General features: G+C 37.6%; 1 protein-coding gene across 1 annotated transcript in view; it reads right to left on the bottom strand.

The window, feature by feature from the left end:
* TTN (titin) overlaps positions 1-24,943 on the bottom strand; it is a 303,381-nt gene that overhangs the window by 67,987 nt on the left and 210,451 nt on the right. The window contains exons 215-253 of the mRNA XM_067471246.1: positions 24,037-24,152; positions 23,643-23,942; positions 23,166-23,465; positions 22,948-23,053; positions 22,000-22,196; positions 21,606-21,911; positions 20,729-21,007; positions 20,229-20,528; positions 19,800-20,102; positions 19,316-19,690; positions 18,873-19,175; positions 17,110-17,409; positions 16,721-17,017; positions 16,344-16,628; positions 15,970-16,263; positions 14,165-14,464; positions 12,941-13,249; positions 12,664-12,854; positions 11,179-11,608; positions 10,658-10,966; positions 10,146-10,294; positions 10,026-10,055; positions 9,792-9,921; positions 9,398-9,697; positions 8,993-9,310; positions 8,596-8,892; positions 8,208-8,507; positions 7,372-7,686; positions 7,114-7,262; positions 6,070-6,220; positions 5,681-5,962; positions 5,270-5,572; positions 4,852-5,154; positions 4,463-4,744; positions 2,916-3,215; positions 2,491-2,793; positions 2,074-2,382; positions 1,535-1,816; positions 98-397 (exon numbers count right to left, since the gene is read on the bottom strand). Of these exons, the coding sequence (XP_067327347.1) occupies positions 98-397; positions 1,535-1,816; positions 2,074-2,382; positions 2,491-2,793; positions 2,916-3,215; positions 4,463-4,744; positions 4,852-5,154; positions 5,270-5,572; positions 5,681-5,962; positions 6,070-6,220; positions 7,114-7,262; positions 7,372-7,686; positions 8,208-8,507; positions 8,596-8,892; positions 8,993-9,310; positions 9,398-9,697; positions 9,792-9,921; positions 10,026-10,055; positions 10,146-10,294; positions 10,658-10,966; positions 11,179-11,608; positions 12,664-12,854; positions 12,941-13,249; positions 14,165-14,464; positions 15,970-16,263; positions 16,344-16,628; positions 16,721-17,017; positions 17,110-17,409; positions 18,873-19,175; positions 19,316-19,690; positions 19,800-20,102; positions 20,229-20,528; positions 20,729-21,007; positions 21,606-21,911; positions 22,000-22,196; positions 22,948-23,053; positions 23,166-23,465; positions 23,643-23,942; positions 24,037-24,152 (10,403 nt within the window). The remainder of the gene's footprint in view (positions 1-97; positions 398-1,534; positions 1,817-2,073; positions 2,383-2,490; positions 2,794-2,915; positions 3,216-4,462; positions 4,745-4,851; positions 5,155-5,269; positions 5,573-5,680; positions 5,963-6,069; positions 6,221-7,113; positions 7,263-7,371; positions 7,687-8,207; positions 8,508-8,595; positions 8,893-8,992; positions 9,311-9,397; positions 9,698-9,791; positions 9,922-10,025; positions 10,056-10,145; positions 10,295-10,657; positions 10,967-11,178; positions 11,609-12,663; positions 12,855-12,940; positions 13,250-14,164; positions 14,465-15,969; positions 16,264-16,343; positions 16,629-16,720; positions 17,018-17,109; positions 17,410-18,872; positions 19,176-19,315; positions 19,691-19,799; positions 20,103-20,228; positions 20,529-20,728; positions 21,008-21,605; positions 21,912-21,999; positions 22,197-22,947; positions 23,054-23,165; positions 23,466-23,642; positions 23,943-24,036; positions 24,153-24,943) is intronic.

The raw sequence follows: 24,943 nt of genomic DNA, 5'->3' as shown, positions 1-24,943 counted from the left end.
CCACTTTGTTAGCCATCCTGAGTCCCTCTGTGGAGGTTGAGAAAGGACTGGATATAAAAGCCCTAAATAAATAAATAAATAAATAAAATATGCTTACGAAGTGGATCTATAGCCTTAATTGGCTTGAGGGTTTCAACGAAGGGACTTCGTCCATACTGGTTTTCAGCAGCAACACGGAAGAGATACTGAGTGCCTTCCATGAGGTATTTTGCTAACATACTGCGTTTCTTAGAGGAGGAGGATATTGGTAACCACTGAGGAGAAGCGACATCTTTCCTTTCCACAATATAGTTGGTAATGACAGAACCACCATCATCCTCAGGCTCCTTCCAGGTCAGGTAACATGAGTCTTTTCTAACTTCACTGACCACTAAGTCCCTAGGAGGCCCAGGCTTGTCTGGAAAAAAATAAGATAAAATAATGAGGAATAATTGGTAAAACACATTTGATGAATAAATGCAAGCTAAATAAGGTTGTGTTTAAATTCAGGAAGTGACATTCACACAGAGTAGGCTGTGCATGTGGCATGAAGAGCTTGCCATTGTGCAGGTAATTGTGGAAGTGAATGAGAGGACATGACATTCAGGAGACTGTGGCAGAACACTGTAATCCAACTAGCAAAATTGCATATTCAGGGCCCTATGCTGAAAGCATTTTACAACTCACAATGTCACTGCCTTCAATGATCATAACCAGCCCAATGCATTATGGTGTATGGGGTTCTGGGGTGGGTTATAGAGTTCGCTGTCTCTGCCTGTCTTGCATTACTCCTTTTGACTGTGCCCTATTACGCATTTCATTTTGTTCATCTTGCAGCCTGTGTCTTGTCATTTTTCCCCCTGCCCTGTGCCACTGCCGTGGCCATTGTGCATTGTAATCTGTCCACTGTGCAACTCAAGCATATGTCCATGTGCATTTTCATGTGCTGCTATTATGCATGTGCAGAAAAATGCTGCAATGGAGGTATGTCCAGTCCACATGTAGTTGTTTACACTAACAAATTTTTTTACAACTGTTATTTTTTCCTCTTCAAATATTCTGAAATAGTTCTAAGATATTTACAAAACTTTTTTTGCCCCAAGGTGAGGAGCAAAATTACTCAGATTGAAAATACATTTATGTAAAATAAATAGATTGATAGACACAAGGGACCGGATGTTCTTAATAAATCTGGGCTTTTATGGAACTCCATCCCCATAATTCCACAACTACTTCCTTCATCATTTAAAAAAGCTTAAAAAACCTATCTCTTTTGAATTGTTTTTAATCTCTCATCAATGCCAAATTTTAGCAAGGTTTTATAGCCATGGCACTAGAAATGCTTTCTGTGCCGATTGAAATATACTTTATGTATTCCTGGGTTTTTTTATATATTTTTGAATTTTAAAGTTTTGTTTTATTCTTATATTATTGTATATCTATAGAATATACATGTGTCTTCCTGCTTTAGTGCTATAGATAAATGTATTTCTATCATCTACACTTGGCATGTTTTGTTTCTAAATAAAATTGTTAAAACAATAAAACTAATTACCTAGCACAAGAACTTTGACGGAGACAGTCTTTGATCCAGCTGGATTCTCCACAGTTAGGGAGTAAGTTCCTCCATCTTCATGGGCAGCATTACGAATTTCCAGCTTACTGCCAACCTTTGTAACTTCAATGTCTGCTTTGTTGGAAACGGCCTTATCTTCCTTCTTCCAAGTCACTTTTGGGAATGGGATTCCTTTAATGACTGCACTGAGTCTCAGTGTATCTCCGACTTTAACATGTTGTTCCCGTGCCATATTAGCATCCAGGATTAAATCAGGAGGCTCTAGAAAGTCAAATTGCATTTTCAGAAAGCATGTTCTTAAAGGACAAAGAAAACTTTGCATATGTTTTTAGTGGATTTTAACTGTGAATTTTTTAAGACTGTATGTTTAATTCCATTTTAGTGCTTACAGGTTTGTATATTTTAAATTGTATACTAATGCTTACATGTTAAGCTGCTTTGAGTCTCCTTCAGGAGAGATAAAGCGAGGAATAATAATAATAATAATAATAATAATAATAATATCAATAACTGCTTACCAAGTCTGTCCTTCGCTTCCACTGGATCGCGGACATAAGCTGCCTCTGATTCTCCTGCTGCATTGACTGCCATGACTCTGAATTTATATTGGGTTCCTTCAGTGAGGCCAATGACATTGAAATTTGTATTAGGGCAGGAATCAGCTGTATGATTGGCTTTTTTCCATTCCTCATCTCCAACCTTTTGGTATTCAATAATATAGCCTATAATTTTGCCTCCTCCATCATGACGTGGTGGTTGCCAGGACAAATGAACTGAGTTTTTGGTTTTATCCACTGCTTCAGGATTTATTGGTGGGCTTGGTTTCGCTGTTAAAGAAAGTTAAATATGTATAACAAATCTGGAAATGATAACAATTGCTCTAAGAAAACATTATGAATATAATGGCATAGGATTAAATATTGAGCAATATGTACCAATGGGATCTTTAGCAAAGACTGGTTTTGATGGTGGGCTTGGATCCCCGACACCAATTTCATTTTCTGCTGCAACTCGGAATTCATATTCACAGCCTTCAAGAAGATCTGTTACCCTGAATTGTGTATCTGGGTAAATAGGGTCTCTGGTGACTCTTCCCCATCTATTAGACATTGTCTCCTTCTTCTCAAGTATATAATTGGTTATTGGTTTTCCTCCATCACGTGGTCTGTTCCAGGTAACTAATGCAGAATCTTTAGTCACAGCCTTAATGATTGGTGCATCTGGTGCATCAGGAACACCTTAAGAAATAGCAGTTTGAAGATTCATATTAGTTTCATTTTAAAATGGGTATATGAAATACAAGAAAAGTAGAAATATGGCAGACGGATAATTGAAATGAATGGGTGAATAAACAACATACTGAAACGATCCTTGGCCTTCATTTCATCGGATTCTAGAGGATCACTCATGCCGTACATATTTTCAGCATAAATTCTAACAACATATTCTCTTCCCTCAAGTAATTTAGGGACTTTGCAGGTTGTTTTAACACTGGCTGATGTGACCGGCATCCAGACGTCTCTGTTTACATCTCTCTTCTCAATAATGTAATTTGTAATTGGACTGCCACCATCATCCAAGGGAGGTTTCCAGGTGATAACAAAATGATCTTTATGGACTTCATCAAAGATAACTGGACCAACTGGAGGTTTAGGACGGTCTGTTTAAAAATAAAACAAAGATTTATGCTGTTTTTGAAAATAATCATTAACAGATTAAGAGTCCTAGCAAACACAGCAGATTCAGACCATTACATACAGCATAGTGGTTGTGATGCACAATACAGACTGAAGTTGATAACACTGCACAAATTGTCCTTACCAAAAATTCCACTTTGCCTATTCTTAGCAAAGGGAATGTATCGTCATTTTTTTCTTTCATGAAATTATCATGATTTATTGTTTCACAAATATAGAGTAGTTGTGTTGTTGTCATGAAAGTATATTCAACAGTGTTCATAATTTGGGAGCTACACATATAGAATAACTTGCTGTTAGATGGCTCAGATGGGGCATAGTAAATGCTTACATCCCAACTTCATATATTTGGGAGTTGTAGTTTGATGAATAGAAAAGGCTGCAACTCCTATGATTCCATAGCATCTAGCCAGGGTAGTTTAAATGGTGACAAACTGCATTAATTCCTTACTCATTCCTACTCATGATCCCTACTCATTCTTACTCACTGCAACCCCCCCCCCCCCCCCACAAGCCATCCTGGAACTAACCCATTAGCTTTGCCTGACAGTTTTGGATGAGTTCTAGCTTGGTGATGAATCAACTCTTTTTGGCAGAGAAGGTTAAAACTATCATTCCCATATTTCCATAGCATTGAACCATGGCAGTTTCAAACTGCATCAGTTCTATAGTGTAGATGAATCCTATGTAATCCCCCCCTCCCCCTGTACACAGATCCCTACAGGACCCATTGGGTCTTTATTTATTTATTTACTTCATTTATACCCCACCTTTCTCACCCTGCAGGGAACTCAAGGCAGTTTACAGACTTAATATTATAATGTTAATAATAACTTATTTATGAGGTATTGTCCCTTAAAGGTAAAGGTTTTCCCCTGACATTAAATCCAGTCGTGTCTGACTCTGGGGGTTGGTGGTCATTTCTATTTCTAAGCTAAAGAGCCTTCAAGGTCATGTGGCTGTCGTGACTGCATGGAGCGCTGTTCCCTTCCCATTGGAGCATTACCTATTCATCTATTCACATTTGCATGTTTTCGAACTGCTTGGTTGGCAGAAGCTGGGACTAACAGCGGGAGCTCATACCGCTCCCTGGATTCGAACCTGCGACCTTTTGATCAGCAAGTTCAGCAGCTCTGCGGTTTTACCCACTGCGTCACTGGGGCTCTTATTCAATATTACTAATATACTATCATACTGAAACATTACTTACCAACTACAGTCACTTGACAGAGGCCTTTTCTTGATCCTGAACTGTTTTCTACAACAACACAGTATTTGCCTGAATCTTCACGAGTAGATTTTAATATCCCTAGACAAATAGTTGTTGGTGTTGTCTGGATCTTTGTCCGTTTGTCTTCTTTCACTGTAATGTCATCTTTAAGCCAAGTAATCTTTGGTGCTGGTTTGCCTGAGTAACGGCCAGTTAGACTGAAAGCTTCTCCTACGCGGACAGTGAGCTTCTCCCTGATATCAAGTTCAAGTTGTGGAGGAGCTAAAAGGATGATTGGAAAATTGGGAAAAAAGAAGTCAGTCATAGCAATAAAAAACCAGAGAACAAAATTACTTCAGTGTCTTTGTTATTCCAAAACTGAAACATACCGATTTCATCTTTGCACGTAATGGGCTTTGTACAGAATGAAGGCTTGCCTTGACCCACAATGTTACAAGCACTGACACGGTATTCATATGTGTCACCTTCTTTGAGTCCTTCTATCGTGTATTTCCTGTCAAGCATTTTTTCTTTTGTAACTCTTGAGAATTTCTCTTTCCCAATAAGACGACTTTCCAAAACATACATAGTGATGTCAGATCCTCCATTGTACTTTGGTGGGTTCCAGGCCAGTGCCACGGAATCCTTTGTTACGGCTTTTACTTCAAGATCCTCGGGCCTCTCAGGCACAGCTGGAAACACAAATATAGCATAATAAAGACATTTTGCATCATCGTTGTCTCAAGTAAGACTAGGCATGTTTTGCCTTAATTATTAATGATAAAGTAAACAACAACAAAAGCATACTTATTGGATCTCTGATCAAAAGCTCCTGGGTTGTCTCCACAAATGGTCCCATGCCAATGATGTTCTCAGCAGCAATCCGGAAGAAATATGCTTTGCCCTCAATCAGGCCTTGAACCGTAGCATTCTGTCTGGTGACAGTGTATGTTACTGGTGTCCAAGCCCTGTGATCTGCTTCACGCTTTTCAATTATGTAGTTGGTGATAGCCGAGCCACCATCATCTTCAGGAGAAAACCAGGTAAGCTTGCAAGAGTCACTGGTCAGGTTTTCAGTAAGGAATGGAATACCAACTGGACCAGGTACATCTGTGAAAAGAAATAACATTCAAATGCAGCATTCAAGATGAAAATTTACATTGGCCTACTCCAGACGTAAATAAAATATATCGAAAATCCTCAACTTTTACTGCTTACCAAGCACATCAACGATGATAGCCTTCTTTCTTTCTCCACCTGCATTTTTAGCAAGGAGAGTGTAGACACCCTGGTGACTTCTCTTGCAGTTCTTTATGACCATGGAAGAACTTATAACGGTTTCTTCAATTTTAGCTTCTTCTGGAAGACTTCTTTCATCCTTGGTCCAGGAAATTGCTGGAGGTGGCTTTCCTGAGATATAAGCTATAATACGGATCACCCCACCAGCATGAACCACAATTCTGTCTTTCACATGAGCATCCAGGTGAAGATCAGGAGCAACTGTAGAAAGAAACAGTGCATTTTATAGGTTGGATTCTGTTTTTCTAATTTAACTTTGTTCTTTTAACCAACCAAGAAATAAAAGAGAATTTATGATAGCAAAATACCTATTCTGTCCTTTATTTCAATGACTTCAGTAACTTCTCCAGGCTCTCCAATACCAGCAGCATTTATGGCTCTGACTCTAAATCTATAGAATCCACCTTCTTTTAATCCTGCGAGAACGAACTTGGTTCCTCTTATTTCTTTATCTTTTGCCTGAAAGTGCAAAGAAATAGTGAGTCTTCTAATATATATGTGTATATGTGTGTGTGTATATATACACCCATGAATTCATGAGCAATGCTCTAAAATAGACAAATTAAACAACAGAACAGTTTTTATTCCAACATAATTGCCTAGTACAGTGAGACACTGTGGAGTTGTGAAACAAGAAAATTTATTCAGCTGGGGAAATATGGAATACAATGCTATTTTTCCTTTTCTCCATTTCTCTTTTTTCCATGTTAACTTTGTCTTGGTACCTCATCAGGCTGCCTATCAGAATTTGCGTGGAGAGGGTGACACTGCTCCAAAAGGAATATGATACAAAGTTATCAATTTTGAACAGTAAAGGCCACAACTTCACTGGTTACAGCTGTAAATGACATTGGCCCAAAATGCATGAATCTGGATCCAGGCATGTACCAACCTGCCTGTTGATCAATGCACTAAAATATCCGGCCCACTGTCGGAAACCCATCAGATGACAAGGGGAAGTGCTCATGGGAGTAAGCTGCTCCATGGCCCAGATTCCCCTGCTACCAAGCAGTGCAAATAGGCACCTGTCCCCAAATGCATTATTTAATCAAGTTTTAAGTGCATAAATGTATTTTAACTAACTATTACAGGAGTGTTGGGATAGGGATTTGTGTTTATTGTGTCTTCGTATATCTGTCATTTGTCTTTTATTGTTGATATGGTCAGAGAACTAATCAATAAACAAATCTATCTATCTATCAGTTCCCTAGACTGGTCTAAACTTGCCTACCCAGGGCACCCTCTGAGCTTCCCTGGGGGACTTCCATATTCACTGCCACTGCCTATGGGACATAGATAGATAGATAGATAGATAGATAGATAGATAGATAGATAGGCACAGATTTACCAACCTTTTCCCATTCTTCTTTCCCTTCTTCTTTAAATTCAACTAAATAACCAGTGACTTTAGAGCCACCATCTTTTAGTGGTGGAACCCATTCAAGGTCAACGGATGATTTTGTCCAGTCAGTAACTTTTGGAATTGGAGGACCAGGTGGTGCTGAAAAATATCAGGTATTGTTATTAGAATTTCTGTTTAAATAGAACATTTTTGTACTGCCTTTTGAATATTATGAACACCCAAAAAGTAAATAAATCCAAATATTTACCAATAGGATCTCTTGCTATTGTTGGATCAGATGGCAAGCTTGGACCACCCACACCGGCAGCATTAATAGCATACACACGGAACTGATAATCTGAGCCTTCAATGAGGCCAGTTACTTTGTGGGAAACTCCCAGTGTCATAGGTCTAATTGGATCACGGTTAACCCTTGTCCATCTCTTTGCAGTGGTCTCTTTGCGCTCCAGCCAATAACCCGTCACAGGAGAACCTCCATCGTATTCTGGTTCCTCCCAGTTGACAGTCATGGAGTCATGTGTGACGCTGCTAACGGTTGGTTTATCACAAATTCCAGGAACAGCTAGGAAAGAATATTGACAGAAATATTAGGCAAAACACCAAAAGCTTTATTTAATGTTGCTTATTTATGTATGGCATACTATGTTGTAGTTTTCTTTTAGACCTGTTGTTCTCCTAGTCTTGCATTACAGCTTTAATAGGCAGCCCAAACTGATCATTTCCTTTGAATGTTGTATTACACTGAAGCTACAGAAGAAAAATATTGTTCTGTCACTCCTGTACACCTTTGTCTTCCTTGCTTCCTTCTTCATTGTCACTGAATTGAATAGTATATTAACTGCCACCCAAAATGGTATACAAAGCAGATACAATCAGTATCTTCCTACGTTATCTAAAATCACTTATTTTAAGATAAATGTGAATAAGAATTGACTACAGAAGATCTATTTATGAATATCTATTGATATCTTGTAGATATTTGAACCCAATAATTTATAATTTATAGCTATAATCATAATTAATATCATTCCCTACATTTTTCATTGCCTGAGCCGGTGATATTTTAGACAATTATATGCTTACTGAAAAGATTTCTTGCTATTTCAGGTTCACTATCAAGAGGTTCCCCAACGCCGTATTTGTTCTGTGCCATTATGCGGAAGATGTATTCATGGCCTTCTAGCAGTTTGGGTACTGTGAACAGGCACTCCTTGGGTTCATTGGTAACGGGGACCCAGGTCCTTCTGTTTGCTTCCCGTTTTTCAATAACATAGTTAGTGATTTTAGAGCCACCATCATCTTTTGGAGGAAGCCAAGACAATGTCATATGATCTCCTGAAATTGATTCAAATTTAATGGGTCCTTCTGGTGGTCCTGGGCGACCTGAAAAATGCATTTTATAAAACATTAGTTGGTGTCACATAACAAATTGTAAGGTAGGTTGCCAAAGCCAAAAGCTGCTAATATTTACCCAAAACGTTTAGCCTCATCTCCTTTGAATCTGTTCCAAAATTATTCACTGCAGTTATAGTGTAGAGGCCTGTATCCTTTCTGCGAGACTGTTGTATCAGTAAAGTACAAGAGTCTTCAGCTACAATCTTATTGACATGTTGATCGTACAGCACCGGCAATTTGTCCTCAGGCTTCTTTGGTGGAGCTTTAACCCAAGTAAGAGTAGGGAATGGCACACCCTTTATTTTGGCTATTATTTTAATATCTGTTCCTTCTTCTACTTCCATAAACTCTTTCAGTTCAATAGCTGGAGGACCTGCAAACAAAAACAAAGGAAAATATTGTCAATACAAACAGCAAGGTTCTCAAAATGTATTCAAATATATTTAAAAGTGAAATGACTTTTCTGCACTTACACGTCTGGTCTTTTACAACAATTGGTCCAACAGTAGCTGACGGTCTGCTTGGGCCAGCTTCGTTTACTGCTTTCACTCTGAATTCATATTCATCGCCTTCTTTAAGGTCTTCCACTGTAAACTTTGTTTCTTCTACATCACGTCTATTGCACTGTTTCCAGGCTTCTTTTCCTTCGCCTGTACGATCCCAGCGGAGGCACTCAATATTATAATGTGTCACAGGAGCCCCACCATCATTCTTTGGAGGTTTCCATGTCAGGCTCACTGTGTTCTTAGTTACAAGGCCAATCTTGAGTTTGGTCGGTGGGTCAGGAGGATCTTTAAAAACAAACAAAGGGGAATAAGTGTGCTTCTAAATTCTAGCATATTTAGTAAAAGCAATAGTTCCACTTTGATTTAACTCACGGATTGGATCTCTTGCTGTGGTCCTTTGAATGGTATCTGCTGGGGGTCCAATACCGAAACGATTTTCTGCGCGTACACGGAAGAAATACTGTTGCCCAGCTATGAGATCAGGAATAACTAATGATGTGCCAGCACAATTTGCATTAACTTTCGTCCAGGCTTTCCCTTCAACGGTTCTTTTTTCAATAATATAGTTTCTGATTCTGTCTCCACCATCATTGTCTGGCATTTTCCATGAAAGTTTACAGTTGCATCTTGTTATATCACTTACTTTCAAGTCTTTTGGTGGGCCTGGAACATCTATTAATTGGCAAAAATGATGGAAGAATTATTATATAGCTGTCTTTAAATTATATTAACTGAACAAGTACGAAAAAATATTTATTAGTCTTACCGAGGACATTCACTCTGATATTGACAGTTTTCTGCCCTGCTTTATTCTTTGCTGTAATGCTATATTTTCCAGAATGGCCTCTGTTACATTCAGGGATAGTAATAACTGAAGTGGTATCGGTGGATTCCACCTACACAAAACAATAAAAATATATAAATAAAGATTCCAATATTTTAATCTTAAGTGGTCAGTAGTAAAAAAAATAAATACATTCAAATACAAACTATTTCTTACCACAGCATCTTCAGGTACATTATGTCCATCCTTTAAATAGAGAGGAAAGGGTAAGCATTAGAGATTTAAATAGATTTTTTGTTATAGATTGTAAACACTCTTTATCTTTTCGTTACTTACCTTTGCAGCTTTCTTTGCTTCTCCTTCAAATTCCCAAGTTGTTTTAGGAATTGGGCGTCCTTTAATAACTGCAGGAATTCTGATTGTTGTGCCATTTCTACATGAGAGGAAGTCTTGTGCTCCGACATCAATAAATATTTCAGGCTCTTCTGCAAGATACAAATAATATCATGAAAATTCATTTAGCTATTCAGATAATTCATCTACACTGTACATTATTCTAGTGACGTAAATGCAGATGTCTGAATAGTGATTGATTGATTTACAAGTTTAATATGGTATTTCATTCATTTTTCTAGAATGGTTTATTGGACTAGGATACAATACTTCATCAATATAAATTATAATACATCACAGGACATTACAATAACTATCTAAAGCCTGTGAAACTAATCTCACATTTGCTATCTATCTTGGTAGTCAAGTATGTTCAGTTCTCCCACAGAGGTCTTGGAAGTAGAAAGTCTGCGCACCTCTATTCACGTAGAAAACTTATTTCCAAAATTCCTTACCTTGAATTTCCTTGCATGGTATTTCTCCAGTAGCAAGACTTGGTTCAGATTCTCCTGCAGCATTTACAGCCTTTACTCTAAATCTGTACTTTCTCAGCTCTTTCAGGTTGGGTACAACACATTCGCAGGTAGGGAACAGCTTGTCTGGCTCATTCACACTCTTCCAATCCAAACTACCTTCTTCTTGCATTTCAACAATATATCCTTTAATAGGACTGCCACCATCTTTTTGTGGAGGTTTCCATGCAAGAGATATGCTTGACTTAGTTCTGTCTTTGACATCTGGGCATGATGGTGCACCGGGAGGAACTATTGAGCAAAATATTCTGAATTAGAATTATGTCAATGTGTATTTCAATGCATGCATACTACATCACAATCTTCAATGAAGTTAAAAAGAAAAGCCCAATTATATATTAAATAGTAGGGTTCCAATGCCAAATATATGTTTAAGAGATGTACAGAAAGTCTAGGGATTGTCTCATTTACTACTAAAATTTTCTCAAATAGATTTTACTCACAGATTGGATCCGCAGCTTCATAAAGATCTGATGGTTCACTGGGTGGACCGATTCCAGCAATATTTTCAGCCATAGCTCTGAACTGATATTTTACACCTTCAATCAAACGCAATACACTGAATTCCAGTCCTTTTACTGCTGGTTTTGTTACTGGAGCTCTGTTGACACGAGACCAGTAAACACCTCCTTCTTCTTTCTTTTCTAGCCAATAGCCTGAAATTGCAGCTCCACCATTGTCTAGAGGAGGGGTCCATGTTACAAGCATTGATGACCTAGTGTGCTCTGTAACCTTTGGTTTTCCAGGTGGCCCAGGAAGGCCATAAGGATCCTTGATAACCACTTTCTCTGAAAGGCATTCATCACTTGTTCCATATCTGTTCACGGCTCTAACTCTAAACTGATACTGACCATTTGTTGTAAGTTTATAAACCTGAAAAGTAAAACAATTGTTTAAAGAACTGGAAACTGAGCTTATGTATTATTTCAAAGATTTTCAAGATATCAAGCCCAAGGCTAAGTGTTAAGAATCAATATACCCACACTAAAAAAGATTAATATTTTAAAAACATTAAAGAAGGAGGTGTTTCCATAATTTCAATACATTATTTTTCCATTGGTTCTCTGAAAAAGGTAAATGGATGTGGTCAAAATCATCAACTACTGGTATACCCAAGAGCAAGAAACCCTCTTCAGGTTCAGTATAAATGCTGCAAATCATTAGTTAGAATTGCAATCATTAAATTATAACATCTGTTCTAGCAAATGATAAGAAATTCCACATGTCTGTTTCATTTTGATATTGACTTAGAGACCTGGGGTATGTTAACCAAATTGAGTTCCTCGTTAATTCTCCTGTGATCCCTCGTCATTTGTAATGGTGACTAGGGCTGTTGGAATTGGAATTGAATAGCATATGGAGGGCCTTATATTCCTTAAGATTGTTTCAGAAACAACTTTACATTATTCCAAATAAAAGTACTGCTTCTGTTGCTATTAAAAATTATCTTAGTCTTTAACAAGACTATGACACATAGTCATCTGGCACCCCAGTGTGGGTGATTATATACAGTCAGCCCTCCATGTTTGCTGGAGTTAAGGAAACAGGACTCCCGTAAGAGTGAAAAATTGCAAACAAAGAAACTGTGATTTTTTAAAAATCTAAGAGCATTTCTCTAGGAATTTCTAAGTCTTCCTTCCAGCCTGGGTCTATGGTCAACATCTATTGGAAGTAACCAAAGAATTGCTTTGGAGAACCTAGAGATTCCTAGAGAGAACATTCAAAATAAAATCTGCAAATAATCAAATCAGCACATGTGTATAACTGTAGACTAATGAGAATAGGTTAAGATGAGGGCAGCGGTGATGTTCAGAGCATGAAAAACAACTACTTTGAGAAAATACTGGAAAAACCTGGTTGATGAACATCAATCTGGAAAGGTTTACATATTGTACATTTTATCTATGAAGTCAAGATGGAAATTTTACCCCATATCGTCTGTCCACCACGGTGTTTGATACTTCCTCCCATTCAGTTTTCTTCCTGCTAGCATCACGTTTCTCAAGAATGTAGTGAGTAATCTCACTGCCACCATTGTCAAGTGGAGCATCCCAAGTTAAACAACAAGATTCAGCTTTAATATCAGAAACGGTAAGGTTTCTTGGTGGTGAAGGACGATCTGAATAAAACCAGTTACAAAATTAATATTGCCATGAGAGAAATAAAGCAAACTTTTATAATTTAAGCAGCAAGTCATGTACTCACCAAACACTTCAACATGAACATTGCGGTATGCTGTGCCAAGACGATTGGAAGCTGTAACTGTATATGTGCCTTTATCTCCCCTAAGTGCCGCAGGCATGCTGAGTTCGGTTTTGGCCTCTGTTCTAGATACTTCCTTTTTGGTGATTTTACGGGCATCTGTCGATTTGTCAATAAGAACATCATCTTTGGACCATTCAATCTTTGGCAATGGAAGCCCTGTGATATCTGCAGGAATGTTTACTGGTTGCCCTGCCATTACTTTGATAGTATCTCCTCTAACAGTCAGACGCAATGTCACTGTGGGAGGTTCTGGGGAGAAAAAGGGTACAAAGATAGGTGGTTAAAATACAGTATAGCCTATATAACCAAATATATTTTATATCTTTGTAGAGAAAACTACGATTTTTACCCAGCATTGCCTGATCTGATATTGACTATTTTGCTTATATTTTGAATAATTCGATAATTAACTAACTTAACTATTGTTCTGTATTACTGTATTGTATTACTTCACCACTCTTGGGGCAGAGTCAAATAATACAATTGTTATGATTGGCAGTAAATACACTTTGTAAACATTATTTCACATTAAGTTCACATTAAGGTTTTCTGATCAGCCTTCAAATGTGCAGGAAAAGTGTTTAGAATGTCACCCTAAGTCTAAATATCAATTCTGATCAAATTTGGTTCATAAATGTGCATAGGGTAGGGCTTCTTCAACTTTTCCACACACGACCCTTTTTTCCGTCCAATAATTTTACACAGCCCCAGGTATATAAGTATGTAAAATAAATTTAAATATTTAAAAAATCTGGAAATAAATCAGAATTTGCAAGGTAGGCTGATTTTCCTTTTTATGAAGTACAACTAAACCATTTCCTGCAGAATCCACTGTATACACTGCACAACAAATACGTGTAAATATCTAAAACAGCAACTCGGTGGCATTCGGAAATCATTCACTGTTGCCAATTTTTTATGACCCCCATTTTCATTGCAACCCCCATTTGGGGCTGGGACCTACAGTTTAAGAAGCAGTGCTGTGGAACACAAAATACAGAAATTCAAAAAGTTTAGAGAGTAATCAGCTGACAGATTGGATCCCAAACCCTGCTATTATCCTTAACTGGTCCCACTACATGTAGATTTGTATAGCATAACACAAAAGAAAAACCAGCAGACATTTAAATTATAGTATAGAAGGAAGTTCTTAAAAGCACTCACCTTCATCATCCTGTATAACTACATTAAGAGGCAGTGATGGCTCACTTTCTCCAATCTCATTGACTGCCCTGACTCGGAATTCATACATATGCAGTTCAGCAAGATCTTCAACAAGGAGTGATGTCTTTGGGCAGAGCCTCTTATTAACCCTTTCAAATTCATTGGAATCATGCCTTCTCTTGTCAACAATATAGCCAATGATGGGGCTGCCACCATCATTACGAGGGGGTTTCCAATCAAGAGTGACTGATGATTTTGTTCTCTCTGTGTACATAAACCTCTCGGGTGAAGTTGGAGGACCTGTTATGAAAAAGTTATAGAGTAATGTTTAATGTTGTTTAACACATACAAACGTTACTGGAAAATTTGTTTTCTTATGATACCTTTACAGCAGTTATACAGCAGTCTTATTGTGATCAGGGCATAATATGTATTTATCTGGTTTGCCACCCCTTTTTTCTTTTCTTTTTTATTACAATAGTTAAATTTTTACATATCCTTCTTTCATATATGTAAGAATTTTTGTTTTTTCCATGTAATATGATTCATTGTGTAAAAATAATGTAATAGATTAATATTTTAAATATGAAATCCTCATGTTGGAATTTTCTTTTCTTCCAAGAAAATTTTGAAGGGTTCCCAGTATTCCTTGAATATTGAAGGGTCTTTTATCTGAAGATATCTTGTCTAAATGTCATGTTCTGCTACTTCAGCTACTTTTACTATCCATCCTTCCATTTTTGGTGTTTATTCTAGTTTCCATGCCCACACATACACAATTCTTGCTGCAGTTGTCATCAGAATGAAAAGTCTGTCATACCTCTTCAAAAGAGCTATCTGTTATGCCTAGTAAGAACATCTCTGGATGCATTGGTAGTTTTTAATTTTAATACTTTTCTATAGTATTATTGATCTCAATCCAATTTTTTTCCTTCTTGCAGGACCACCACATATTAAACAACGATCCTGTTGCTTGTTTACATTTCCAACAGGTATTTTAAAATTGTGTCTGCATTTTGGCTATTTTTACATGCCGCCTCGAGTTGCCTTCGGGCTGAGAGGGACAGCATAGAAATGCAGTAAATAAATAAATAAATAAATAAATAATGTAATATTGATAGATCATTTTGTAAAAGTTTTCCAACAATGAGTAATTTCTGATTTTTTTTAACTTTTGAGAGGCATTCCTGTTTGTCTAGACTAATCATATGGCCAGTCTTTTGATTTTGTGTGACACAAGACTTTTTATATTGCACATTTTAAATTTGTCATTGAGCAGATATCTGAAAGAAAATATGCATTGTAGTATGGATATTTTTCTGAAATAGCTACTCTTTTGTCTTGAGGTACCTGTGTTGAACCAGCTAGAGTTCAATCTCTCATTCAGACTGAGAACAGTTAATCTAGTCTGAAGGCTAGACTTTAGATGCCAAGGCATGGTAAATTAATTTTCCTAATACCAGAATGGATTTGCCCCAGGTCTAGCTTATGAGATAAAATCTAAAGCATGCAAATGTGAGTAGATCAATAGGTACCACTTTGGCAGGGAGGTAACGGCGCTCCATGCAGTCATGCCAGTCACATGACGTAGGATAACGCCAGCTCTTTGGAGATGAACACCACCCCCTAGAGTTGGATTCAACTAGACTTAATGTCAAGGGGAAACCTTTACCTTTTTAACAGTGGTTAAAATTACAAAAGAAAACCATATGAAGACACATTTTTGTATTAGGCTTACATTTGACATTGAAAGAGTAACAATGTGTTTAGAAGTGCTCTGATGATTACTACCAACAAAAATTTACCTTTGGGATCAACAGCAAGGAGTGGTCCCAGTTCAACAGGTGGGCCACATCCAAACTTGTTCTTGGCAAATACACGGAATTTGTATTCTTGACCTTCAACAAGACCTGTAATATCACATTTAGATCTGTCTGTGTCTACGGCCAACCTCCACGTATGCATTTTGGCATCCTTCCTTTCAACCAGGAATCCAATGAGCTCACTGCCTCCATCATCTTTGGGATCATCCCAATTAAGTAGACACATCTTTCTATTCACCACTACAGGATGTAGGTCGGTAACTGGTCCAGGAACATCTAGAAAAGGAGACATAAAATTTAGTTCAAGAACATAGGCATATTTTCTCATTAATTTCACTGTATAAAGTATTTCATACCAAAGATTTCAGCTCTGGTTGCAGCAAATTTAGAGCCACTGTCATTGGTTGCAGTAATTACGTATCTTCCATGATCTTTTCTGAGTGCATTTTTTATTGTCAGCACAGATGAAGTCCCAACATTTTCAATTACAACTCGTTCTTTGTCAATTTCTCCATCCTCTAACGTCCATTCAATTGTAGGTTTAGGGCGTCCAGTAACAACAGCAGGAAGTGTAAGGGTTTGACCTGCCAATATCTGAACACCAGCTCTGACAGAGACATCAAACTCAACAGTGGGAGGTTCTGTATAGAGATAAATAGAAGACATTAATTAATTAATCATTTCAGAAACAATTTCACTGTTAATATTGTTTAAAATGAAATAATCGCAGTACCTTGAGGTTCTGCAACTGTCACGGGCTCTGTTTCTCCTGGAGGTCCTTCTCCAGCAATATTAACAGCAGTAACACGAAGCTTGTAATCAGCACCCTCTCTAATTCCTTTAACTATAAAGCTTCGAACTTTAATAGGTCTGTCATTGCAACGTGACCACTCATTTGAGCCAACAAAATTCTTGTATATAAAGTAACCAGTGATTTCTCCACCTCCATTGTAGAGCGGAGGATCCCATTCTAGGTCAATACTTGTGGAGGTTGTATCAGTAATTCTTGGAACAGGTGGACCAGGTGGCACTACAGAAAGCAAGCATAAAATGTATCATGAATAGACATTGAACACTGTCTTTTTCACACAAAAAGCTTATCTCTTATATTCTATAACTTACATATTGGATCTTGTGCAATTTTAGGATCTGATGGGGGACTGAATTTGCCAGGACCAGCTGCATTTTCAGCACAGACTCTGAAAACATAAGTTAGTCCTTCCAGTAGTCCTTCAACTCTTGTCTCCAGGGTATTCACACGATCTTTATTCACACGAGCCCAGTGAGTTCCTTTAATTTCACGTTTCTCGATAAAGTATCCCAAAATTGGGCTACCGTTGTCTTTAGGTTCATTCCATTTAACTAGCATACTAGTGCTGGAAGGTTCTTCCACTAGAGGCTTATCAGGTGCATCAGGAGGACCTATCAAGACAGAAATATACAAAATTCAGTTGTTGTTGTGTGCTGTCAAACAATTTTGGATTGAGAGTGATCCCGAGGCGGAATCTAAGAAAGTTATGTTCTAATCCCACATTCTAACCACTATATCACGTTGGCTTTTTTTTTTAGTAAATTATGCCAAATGATATAAATATAAAATGTAATTCAATACAGAGAAAGATCACTTGCATTATTCAGGACTACATTTAAAGTGATTCAAATTTCCTCCCCTACCACATCTTTACTTTGAGACTTCAAGTGAAATTTCAACACAATCTTTTTTCAAGATTGACTGAAAGCCAGGACCATCAGTTCCTGTAATACTTTCGCCCATTTAATTATTAATATTTATTTGCTTGTTTGTTAGTTGAAATATTTATATCCTATTCATTATATAAAATTCTCAGAGTGGTGTACAACAACACCAACCTGTCTAACTTAAAACAATATCAACAATAAACATGATTTTAAAAGGCTAAAAACACATCATTCAATGTAATAAGTTTAAACAGATAGTATAAAACTGGTTGAAATGCTTTAAAATGGTTCAAAACCATTTACATGTGAGTTTGTGTAAAATCACTTAAGTCCCCAAAGCTTTAGGGGTAGACTTATAAGTAAATATAAAAATAAAAAAAAACTAAATATAGAATTCATACTATAGAATCGATAAATTGGAAATGGATTGGTAAAATTTGAGATTGGGAATAAGAAAGACTGAGAATTACTGGCTACCTAACTACCACTGCTGCAATCCAACCTAGCCCCCTCTTATGTAGTAGAATATAATTTGGCCTTTGGAAAGCACACAGACTACCATTTCTAAATTAACTTTACTGCAGTCCACATATATGTATTTATCTATAAAACAGCTGAACTGTACAGATCTGAGTGCCTGAAAGTGATGCAGAACAAAAAATGGAGTGAATGGACATGCTAGCCCTTTCAATCTAGATAATTATAGCACTATGATTTCACTTTAACTGTCATGCTGACATTTGATGAAATCCTGTAATTTGCAGTTTGGAAGGGGTACTTAAAATTATCAGGAAGTGTTTCTTCAAACAATAACCTTATAGAATGCAACCATGCCAGTGGATTTGTAGAACTGTAACAGACAGGGAAAGTGAAAAGGTGTGATTCTTTTACAGTAGGAATATATGAATTGTCCTTCATTTAATCTACCCTGTTAGGAGAATTTCAAAATGCTTTTTGTCAGTAATGCTTTTTCCAGATCAAAGTACCATTATTTCCTATCTAATACCCATCAACTTCACACAGATAGCTTTTCAGAGGCTATTTCAAAGCAAGAGTATCAATCATACCAATCTGAGACCGATATTGTAGATTCTTCACAAATGAAAGTATCATGAAAGTGATGTGATGATTATCACTGAAGTGTCAGACAAAAACAGAATAGAGTTTAGATATAATACAAGACTTACCAAATGGATCTTTAGCTTCAACTGGCTGTGAAAGACATGGAGGGCCGGGCCCTACTCTGTTTTCAGCTTTCACACGGAAGACGTATTCTTTTCCTTCAATTAGTTTGGGCACATTGAATTTACAATGCCTAAGTGTTGAAGTTACAGTAACCCAGCCAACATCGGATTTTGTGCTGTCTTTCTTTTCCAAGACATAATTCAATATATCACTTCCGCCATCATCAAGGGGAGGATCCCACTTGCATATGATGGAATTCTTTCGAACTTCTTCAAAGACAAAGTTGACAGGTGGTCCGGGTGTATCTGTTTACCAAACAAAAATAGTAAGTACAACTTTGCACATCACATTTCAACCACTCTGAGTCGCCCGAGGGCTGAGAAGAGCGGTATACAAATGTAGCAAATAAATAAATAAATAAATAAGCACATCATGGAGGATGTACCTAATACATTGACTTCACAGGTAGCCTTTGCAACTCCGTGATCATTCTCAACACGTATAGTATATGTGCCATGGTCTGCTCTGAGCGAATCTCGGACTGCCAGGAAGGACACTCCTTTTTTGCTGTTATCAATATTCAAACGCTCTGGCAGGGACAAGTGGAAAGGTTCGTCTTCTTCAGCTTCCCCTTTCTTTTTCCGAGTAATCTTGGTGACCCTCTTCTTAATTTCTGTTGGTTTAATGATTTCATCATTCCATAACCAACAGATCTCTGGGTAAGGTGACCCTGAAACTTGTGCTTCAAGCGGAATCTCAGACCCTTGCCTTACTTCAAGGCCATCCTTCACATTTGCAGCAAGGAAGACCTTTGGAGCCTCTGCAACAATAAAAGCATAGTTTGGGTTAATATTTTAATATTTGTGCAGACAACGGTATACCCAACTATTACAAAGGAAAGGAAAGAGGGCAAAGTATGTGAAGCATACCAATGGGATCCACAGCTTTTATAAAAGGAGTGGTATTGGAAGGTCCACTGACACCGGCAGCATTCTCTGCACGGGCGCGGAACTGATATTCTTTGCCTTCTTCAAGATCTTTTACAGTGTATGTCAAAACAGGCACCAAGAATTCATTGCATCTTTCCCACTTTTCTCCTCCTTTAGCCATCTTTTCCAAAACGTAGCCCAATATCTTTGTTCCTCCATCATACATTGGTGGCTTCCATGTCAGAGTTACTGTTTTTGCAGTTGGATTGTGAGTCTCAAGATCAATAGGTGGATCTGGACGTTCTGTATATAAAAAGTACAGATAAATATAGGGCAAAATCTTAAAGAAAATCAGATAAGCACAATGTATATTGTAATTACTATCTACACCATTCTATGATGGGATGAATCAATAAAATAAGAACTTACGCTTTGGATCTTCTGCAATCACTGGATTTCTCAGTTCAAGGTATTCGCCTCCTCCTATTTTATTGACGGCTTTAACACGGAAGTAGTATTCACCATTTGGGATAAGATCCTTTACATTCCATGCCAGTTTGTTCTCACCAGACATGACAGGTATGTATGTTCTCCGGCCAGCTTCTCTTCGTTCCAGAACATAATGCAATATGGGAGTATTGCCATCAAATTCTGGAGGTTCCCAGGTCACTTTGCATGAGCTTTTAGTCACTTCACTTGCCTTAATATCCTGGCATTGTCCAGGCAGACCTAATAAAAACATTGTGCACACATATAATATTAACCCATTAAGAAGAGATTTGAAAAATATATCGAATAGAAATTTCACACATGTATTCAAATGTATAGTTCCTTAAATTTACAAATACCTCATCAAATAACTAGTTGTGAGACACTTGGCTATTAAGAGCTTGACAAACATGTCTGCTAACACATGAAAAATAAATTACCTATGACTTTGACATTGACTGTGCCAGTTGTTGACCCCAGTGTATTCTCCAAGGTAATAGTGTAAACACCAGCATCCGCGTGGACAGCATTTGTTACTTCAAGCAAGGCAGAGGTGTAATCACTCTTCGTTGTTGTTCGGTCCCCTATTTTCAGCTCCTTCCCATTTTTATGCCATGAAATGGTTGGAGATGGGACAGCTCGGAAGGGAACTGGGATGGATAACTTCTCTCCTTCAACAACAACAATGTCTGTAGTCTTTATATCAACAGTTGGATTGCCTGTTTTTTAAAAATAAAAGAAAAATAACCCAAATATTTTCATTTAATGCATCTAAAGTAATAACAATAATAACTATACTCATATACCCCACCACAATCTCCATGGAGGGACTCGGGGAGGCTTACATATTGGTCAAAATGCCCACAAAATATTAAAGCAAAACAATTCATTAAAACAAAAACACAATTAAAATAAGAGCATAGTAAAATATGTAATCCAGATAAAAACACAATTACATAAAACATAAGAATATAAATCAGCAATGTTGAAACTTAAAACAATGCTCAGCAAAGCCAATCCAACCAAATCAAACCAATACAGTTCGCTCTGTGTATTCACAGATTCTGTTTCCATTGAGTCAATCACCCATGGTTTGAAAATATTTTTTCAAAATCCCAAAAGCAAACCTTTATTTTAAATTTTTATATTTTACTAGGCACCATTTCACGATTTTATTTTATACAATGGGGTTTGAGCATCCATGGATTTTGGCATCCATACGGTCCTGGAACCAAACCCCAGCAGAAAACTACGGGCTCACTGTAATGTTATCACTGTCATCTAGATTATGATTTCTTGAGAAAGAAATATACTTACAATCTGGATCTTTGGCAACAACATTCTCTGATATATCTGATGGTTCACTTGCTCCAATAGCATTGACAGCTCGGACTCTGAGCACATATTCCTTGTCAGGTACAATTCCTTCTTCTGCCTTGTATTTCAAGTCTTTGATTGGCCGAGAGTTTATTCTCATCCATTTTTCAGTACCAGCTTCACAGAGTTCAATATTATATCCAATTATAGGACTTCCACCATTTTTATCTGGTGGTTTCCATGCAATTGAAATGTGTTTTCTGCTTGCATCTGTCACATGTAACTCCAGCGGAGGTGAAGGAGGGCCTGCCAGAAAGCAAGATAAATGTTATTTTCTATACTGCCATTTGGCATAACACAGATGAGCCTCATTATAATTTTCATGGTCACTCACTTGTTGGATCTTCTATTGCCAAGATGTCCGTTGGTTCACTGGGATGACCGCAGCCAGCTTCATTTTCAGCACGAACCTGAAATTGTACTTCTGTGCCTTCAATGACATCTGTTACTCTGTAATTACAGTCAGGGCCAGCTGTCTTGCCAGCTTTCACCCAACGTGTGCCCAGCTTCTCCTTCTTTTCAATAACATATCTGTATGAAGAAGAGGGGATACTTAAAATCTGCACAAAACTCATACTCTCAATTAGAGAGGCTGTTTTTTTTTTAAAAAATTAACAAATATTTCAGGAATGCTCTAGTTCTCCACTGCATCCTTCCCTCTCTGTGAACTTATTTGTACAATTGGCCCTCCACATCCATGGATTCTGAATCCATGGATACTAACATCCATGGCTTGAAAAGACATTTAATTCCCTGGCCCCCCAAAGCTAAACCTTAATTTTGCTATTTTATATATCCAGAACCATTTTACAACACTACTGTATATTTTGGAACTTGAGCATTCACAGATTTTGATATCAACAGTGTTGGTGGTGGGTGCTGAAACTGAACTGAAGCATATACCAAGGACTCATTGTATATAAAATCCCTGTCTGCTGACAGATCAATCAGCCTGCTGTCAGATGGAGAGGAAGCTTATAGTGACCTTAAAGCAAATCTATCACTGGGCTTTTTTTGACAAGATTTATTCAGAGAGGGTTGTCTTTGCCTTTTCTTGCTGAAGGTCACACTTGTATGTCTGAAAGAGGATTTGAATCCTGATCTCCAGTATCATAGGCCAACACTCAAATCACTACATGCTGGCCCTCGGGTTTTTCATGCCTGATCTTCATTTTCTATTTATTTCTGGAACACAAGTCTGTGAATATGAGAACTTTAGGAATCATTATTTCCACTCATTCTTAACCCCTCAGATTTTGTGCTATTTCTAACAAAGTCTTACCTTAGAATTGGCCTGCCACCATCATTCTTAGGTGGTTCCCATTTGAGGTCGACATGCCTCTTTGTCACTTCAACTGGTGTAAGTGCATAGGGTGCTCCAGGCGTAGCTGAGATAAATAATATTGTAATTAGTGTGTGTGGCGGCGGGGGGGAGGGAGCATTAAAAGTAGTGACCTAACTTGTTATATTGATTTCTACACATGGGCATTGAGAACTTACTGAAGGTGTCTTTAGCAAGAACTGAGTCCTCAATTTCACAATAGTCACTCTGTCCTGCTATGTTTTCTGCAGCCACGCGGAACACATACAGAGAGCCTTCTGTCAGAGGTGTCACTGTATATTTGGTGTCCTTCACTGTTGTGTCAACAGTCTGCCAGCCTTTACGCCGCACATCCCTCTTTTCAACAATGTAATTTGTAATAGGAGAGCCGCCATCTCGTTCTGGTACTGTCCATTTAAGGTCTGCGGTGTTTTTAGTAATATTAATGACCTCAAGCCAACGTGGTGGTGAAGGTGGATCTATAAAAATATTAAAGAAAAGCACAAATTATTGATTTGAGCTCCGCTTCTTTTTGGAGAAAAATTACTATATTCATAAAACGATAACTCAAAATGCAAAATTAAATCTAATCTATGATTTAATGGTACCATTATATCTGGGACATAATGCCAAAGATCAGACAAAGAGCCACTTACTCAGTCTCTCCTTGCACAAGACAGGATCACTTGGTTCACTAGGTTCGCTCTCTCCGGCTTTGTTCACAGCTCTGACTCGGAAGGAGTATTCTTGTTTCTCCATCAGCCCTTTGAGGAAGTGTTCTGGTGTGGGAATGCCTTCAGCCACTCTCACCCACTCATCTGTACCAGTTTTTAACAACTCAACTACATATGACTCAATTTTGGCTCCGCCGTCATGTTCTGGCTTTGTCCACTGCAGGAAACATGATGTCTTGCCAACATCTTTTACCGTTGGTTTTCCAGGAGGCCATGGAGGATCTGGACATACATTGACATTTAAGATTAGAAAACCCAATATAATCATTTGTATCAAATTATAATATTCATATGGAGTATATATTTATATTCATACCAATTGGATCCTTTACTAAGATTGGTTCTGTTGCTTTGCTTGGTTTTCCTGGCCCAGCAAGATTTTCTGCCAAGACACGGAACTTGTACTTCTTATGGTTTGTAAGACCCTTCACCCTAAAAATAAAGAGGAAAATGAAGATACATTCGATGTATCTTTAATACTGTACAGCGCTCAGAGCAAAAATTAAACATTACTATTAGCCACAAGTGTGTATGATACAAAATTAATCTATATTCCCTATCCATGGTAAAACAAAAATTGCATTTGCCATAAATATATTATCAATTATCATGATGGTTTAAATATTATTTGTCTGCCTTCACTGCACTGCATGATAGATTATGTCACTGAATAGATCGTATTAAAATCTATACTAGTAAGTAAACCTTATTTCTAATTTTAAGTATTAATTAATGTAAATTACATGTTAAACAAAGGTTGGAATATTGTGGACGATCTATGCATGTAAGACCACTAATGTTTTAATCGCTTTGTTTATGGTAGGATAGCAGCAAAGATGAATGAAGTACACAGTTTGCTACATGCGTTGGCTATCAAAACCTGCATGCAGAAAAGTAAAAGTGTTGTTTCATAGACAGGCTGGTATAATCCTTGGGTATGAGAAACACACATTCTACAGAATGAGCTTCTCTTATTCAGAATTCTAAAATCTAAAATACTCCCAAAATCTCCAGGTGGGTGGCTGAAATAGTGACACATTTGGGTCCCAAGCATTTTTTAAAACTCAACCTGTATTAGGAATTCATATTTCTACATAAGGCAGAATACTGCATTGGCCTTACATCAATACCAGTCCAATGAACTGTTGCTATGACAGAGAATCACCCTTGCGGGCCTAAACCACACTACTCATTCACTATAATAATTTATGCTACTGTACTCA

This window comes from Anolis sagrei, chromosome 1, assembly GCF_037176765.1.
Source record: "Anolis sagrei isolate rAnoSag1 chromosome 1, rAnoSag1.mat, whole genome shotgun sequence".
Lineage (NCBI taxonomy): Eukaryota > Metazoa > Chordata > Lepidosauria > Squamata > Dactyloidae > Anolis > Anolis sagrei.
Note: the sequence above shows the minus strand (reverse complement) of the source record. Positions and strands in the feature narration are given on the sequence as shown.